General features: G+C 52.0%; 1 protein-coding gene across 3 annotated transcripts in view; it reads left to right on the top strand.

Moving 5' to 3' along the window:
• The window catches only part of B4galt5 (beta-1,4-galactosyltransferase 5), a 52574-nt gene extending 47921 nt beyond the window's left edge, over positions 1 to 4653 (top strand). For all 3 annotated transcript variants that reach the window (XM_021193441.2, XM_029536716.1, XM_029536717.1), the window contains exons 8-9: positions 1049 to 1150; positions 1690 to 4653. In XM_021193441.2, the coding sequence (XP_021049100.1) occupies positions 1049 to 1150; positions 1690 to 1837 (250 nt within the window). In that variant the 3' untranslated portion in view covers positions 1838 to 4653. The remainder of the gene's footprint in view (positions 1 to 1048; positions 1151 to 1689) is intronic.
• The last annotated feature ends 498 nt before the right edge of the window (positions 4654 to 5151 follow it).

Here is a 5151-nt window from a genome sequence, read left to right as displayed (position 1 = left end):
TTTTTCGAGACAGGGTTTCTCTGTATAGCCCTGGCTGTCCTGGAACTCACTCTGTAGACCAGGCTGGCCTCAAACTCAGAAATTTGCCTACCTCTGCCTCCCGAGTGCTGGGATTAAAGGCGTGCCATACCTGGCCCTCCCTCTTCCTCTTAAAAACAGAGAGAAGGCCTGGAGATAGCTCAGTTGTTAAAGTACTGACTTTGATCTCTGAAACCATGGTTTCTGTTTGTTTAAAGGCACTGAGAGTGGTGGCTGTATCAGTTACTTTTCTGTAGCTGTGATAGAGCACTAAGGCCAAGGCAACTTCTAGAGGAGTGGATGTATCTGGGCCTAGGGCTGCAGAGGACTAGAGTCATCATGGCCGAGAGGCAGCAGTCACGTAGCTGGAGCAGGCTGCTAAGAGCACACATCTGCCACCTTGGACATGAGAGAGCCAGCCAGCTGTAAATTCTCAAAGCTTCTTCCAGCAAGGCCATGTCTTCTAAGCCTCCCCAAACAGCACTGCCAGCTGGGGATCAAGTGTTCAAAGATTAAAGGCTGTAGGTACCTTTGTCACAGTACCACCACAGTAGCACATGACTATAATCTCAGCCCTTGGGAGGCAGAGGCAGGAGGATGTCTGTGAGCTCCAGGTCAGGCAGATCTGTATAGGGAGTCAGAGCTGCACAGTGAGACCCTGTCTCAAAAAGGTTGTTGGTCTCAGCACACACCTGTAATCCCAGAAATGGAATTGGAGACCTCAACCCCCCTGGCTGTCCATCTGTGTGATGAGCTCTGGGCCAGTGAGAGACCTTGTCTCCAAAAATAAAAGTCACGTGGTGCCTGAAGAGTGACATTCGAGGTTGTTTCCTGACCTTTACAAGCACATACATGTGTGCACACACACGCATGCACACCTGCCCATGAAATGTTAAGTAACCATCAGCTAGCTCAGCGAGCTGCATGAAAAGGAGTTTGGACATTGTTGCTGGAGAGGCCAGGAGGTGTCTTAAAGCTTACTAGTCTCTGGGTCTCAGCGTCTCACTGTTGTTCCTTTGGTTTTGGACAGGGTACAAAATGCAGGCTATTCTGTGAGCCGGCCAGAAGGGGACACAGGAAAATACAAGTCCATTCCTCACCACCATCGAGGAGAGGTCCAGTTTCTTGGCAGGTTGGTGCTGTTTGTTGGTCCTCAGGGTGGCTGGTAGCCGATTTCTTCCTTCCCTCAGCTTGGCCTCCAGCTCTCCATCTTCCGGCCATTGACCCCTCAGTGCTAAAATCGCTGGCTGCACCAGCTCCACCCCAGTGTGTGGCGGGCACCATGGGTGTATATCTGTCCTGATTAGCAAATCACTGGCTTTCCGCCCCAGTGTGTGGTGTGCACCATGGGTGTGCATCTGTCCTGATGAGCCAAGGTAGACATTTTAGGTGACCGTTGGTGAGATTTAGATGCTCGGTTCTCCTCTGCAGAAAGAGTTGAGGTCACCTTCTAACCCCTGTGCTGTAAAGGTATCTACAAGGGAGCGGTAGGGCTCTAAGCCTGACTACTTTCTGCCCCTCCTGTTCTGACCTGGGATTCGTCTCTGGAGCCTCCGTTTCCTTGGGCCTCGGAGGCATTCGGTGAGATGCTGGAAGACTGGTCCATGCATCTGCCCTGAGCTTGTAAAGCTGGACGTCAGCTCTCATCCCTCTCTGTCCTCGGCTCTCCAGGTACGCTCTGCTGAGGAAGTCAAAGGAGCGGCAAGGACTGGACGGTCTCAACAACCTGAACTACTCTGCGAATGTCACATATGACGCCTTGTATAAAAACATAACTGTCAACTTGACACCCGAGCTGGCTCAGGTGACTGAGTACTGAGATGCGAAGAGAAGCCGCACTCGCCTACCCACCGCTCCCTTGGACGGGCTGCGACCCGCCATCCTGGGGATTGACACAGGAGGACAGAAGAGAGTGGAGCACAGGACCGTAGGGTTCCAGAAAACTGTCACAGAGCACACGCACAAAGGCCTTCGTTGTAGGGCCCAACAGGGACAGGAGACTTGAGGACACCTGTCATCAGCACTGGCGTCTATTCCACAAGACAGATGTCTGCCCTGCCACTCCCTTCCATCCCTCCCCAGGTCCTGTCTCAGCTGTAACCCATAGAACTGCAGGGCCAGGCTAGGTGCCCCTGGATAGATGAATGGCCAAGCCCAGAGGCCACCATGGTCAGTCCCCTGGCCTGAAGCAGATGGACTGCAAGGCCCGGCTCTGCAGCTCTGCAGCTCTCTCTGGTTTTCATTTGCCTTAGTTTAGGGTTTTTGTTTTGTTTGGTTTTGGGGGGTTTTTTGTTTGTTTTTTGTATTTTTTTTTTTTAAGAAAGATTTTCTGCTTTGGGTGGGGACTGATGGTAGAGGGGAGGGGCTTGGGGTGATTGACACATAACAGTCACTTCTTGAAGAAGTGCAGTTGTAAATAAGCCATGTAAAATGCCTTTTTAAAGTTTAATTTTATAGCCGGCTCCACATCAAAGTGAGGGCCTCATATGTTAGATCACCTTGGGTGGCAAACACCCGGGTTCCCACACAGTTGAGAATCATCTCCCAAGTCCCTGTCATCTAGGAAGGAAGTGGATGCAGGGTGGGACAAAGAACCTCCGGTCACTGCAGCCCCTCTTCTCTGCTCTGCCCCTCCTTTCCTGTCCCCTTCCCCCAGGGTCTTCCTCCTGGAGACTCAGCCCCTAAGCTGGAGCTGCTGTTAGGGGCACAGTACTCTCCCTTCTTACAGACCTGGCGAGCCAGCCGGGATGTGCAGGGAGAGGTGGAGGCAAAGGCCCAGGGCACAGGCCTGTCACTCCATTGTGGATGGCAGGGGCTAGAGACCAGGAGTTTTGAGGCCAGTGTGAGCTGTGTCACAAGTTCCAGGTCAGCCCGTGCTGTATAGCACATTCCAGCTCCCTAAGCGGCCTCACATACAGGGGCTGCTGGGTGACTGCTGCCTTTTTTCTTTGGAACTTGGCCACAGTTTCTCTGGGCTGTGCCCGCATGACCAGCTGGCTTCAGTGAGTTCACCGGTTCCTTTCTAGTTTCTAGGAAGCTACTGTGCTGTGCTAAGAAGCAGTTGGTTAGGAGGGGCTCAGCCCAGGAGCAGGTGGCCCTGGGGTGCATGTCAGCCAGGGTCCAATCAGGCCAGCAGCCTCCCCTGCTTCCTGACAGGAATTGCTAAAGTGCACTGAAAAGGGCACCTCCTTCCTGTGTCTGCCGCCTCGGTGCCCGCCCGCCCTCGCTCCCTAAAGCAGGGATCTGTGTGTGCTGAGGAGCACTCGCTTCTGGCCTCAAGCTCTTTGCCTCTTTGCCTTCAGCACCCTTGATGTTCATGGTTTACATGGGTGGGGGTGGGATGTAGATACGTGGGGGTGGGGTTTTGCATCACACAGTTGGTTCTGAGGACAGATGATCCCCACAGACTGTGGGAGTGATTGGCCAGGCCTTGTTTTTTTCTTGTTTTTTGTTCTTTTTGTAGACTAGTGTGGTATCTAGGGAACAGATGGCCCTGCAGAGTGCTTCCCGCTCGTATGAGAGAGCAGGTGCCTGCCCTTGAGAGCGCTGGTGAGCCACGTCATCTGTTTGCACTGGGCAAGGAGCTGCACTGCTGCGTTGACTTGCCTTTGTCTTACGGTACACACAGCAATAAAGACTGGGTTCCGCCTGGTCTCGACCCTCCCTCTGCCTCCCTTGGTTAGTTTCACAGTGCTGGCAGTGAAACCCGTGGCCCACCATGCTAGGCGAGTGCTCTGCCACTGAGCCCTCTCCCTCATTCTTCTGTTTCCACGCCAAAGGCCAGGAGTGCTTCACTGTGCTGGAGCCATGGTGTCCTTTGGAGGGACTTCCAGGGAGGGACAACGGTGCACGTGGCATGTGTCCTGGCTGAAGTGCTGCGATCTCACACTAGCCACAGGGTACCGTTTTGAGCCAAAGGCTGATACTTGATTGAAGGAAAATGCAGATCTGGGGACAAAGGAAAAGGTCTTTTTACTGCTTAAGTAGGGTCGCTTCTGTTCTGTTGCAATCATGTCCAAGTTTGTTTTTAGTGTGGACTCCTGTGGGCACTGTCGGTCATTGGCCACCCAGTCACGTACTGAGTGGGCAGTGTCACAGCCAGAGCTACCACTGGGCCACACCATAGGTCATTGCTTGAAGAAAATGACGGTGACAATGGAGTGTTACCTTGGTGTACTGTGGCAGCCCAGATGACTCAGTGCTACAGACGAGTGACCCTTGGATGACCTGCCTCTACTGCCTGCCTTGTGTGTGTGTGTGAGGCCTCTCTCTGCATAGGGGTTCTTTGGGGGAGGGGGTATTTGCAAAACTTTAATTTTGCTAAAATGGGGGACTCTGTCATCGCTTCCCTTCCTCAGAGGACAGCACAGAGCCTCAGCATACACACTGACGTACCCACCACCGACAGATGAGCACTGACGCAGCCAGCTTAGCCCAGCATTACTGTCTCTGTTGTGAGCTTGCTCTTTGTTTTAAAAGGTGCCAGGGGTACATTTTTGCACTGAAACCTAAAGATGTTTTAAAAACACTTTTCACAGAAATAGTCCTTGTCACTACATTGTTCACTCATGTGTTTGTACATTTTTGTATGTTAATTTATGAATGATTTTTTCAGTAAAAAATACATATTCAATAACCAAACCTTGGTGGTTGTCTGTCTAGCTGCCTTTCATGGAGGTTTCCCTTCCTCTGTAGAACACCACACACAGGCGACACCAGGGAAATGAAGATTTGGTTCCAGAACATTCTGGGTGGGTGGTCCTGGGTTGCTTTCTGCCAGATTCAACTCCCATTGTAATCACAAGCTGTTATGAATTGAAGACTTGTCATTCCCGGTGTGTGTGCATTTTCACTAATTTTCCAGTCTCCTGTAGCCCAGGCTGGTCGCCAACTTGTTCTGTATATGTACTTGAGGATGATCTTGAACTTTTGGTAGCTATGCACCACCAAGCTTAGTTTGTGTGGTGCTGGGATTAGCATCCAGGCCTCCATGCTTGGTCGCCAGCTCTCATCAACAGAGCCCCAGCTCTACTGTCTGTCTGTCCGTCGGTCCTCCCTCCCTCCCTCCCTTCCACGGTTAGAGCCCACAAAGGGCAAAAGAGAGCTCTTGCTCACGTGGTGGAGTTAATGAGC

The sequence above is a fragment of the Mus pahari genome, chromosome 3 (genome assembly GCF_900095145.1).
Source record: "Mus pahari chromosome 3, PAHARI_EIJ_v1.1, whole genome shotgun sequence".
In the NCBI taxonomy this organism is placed as follows: domain Eukaryota; kingdom Metazoa; phylum Chordata; class Mammalia; order Rodentia; family Muridae; genus Mus; species Mus pahari.
The sequence above is the reverse complement of the archived record's forward strand: the minus strand, read 5'-3'. Positions and strand labels throughout refer to the sequence as shown.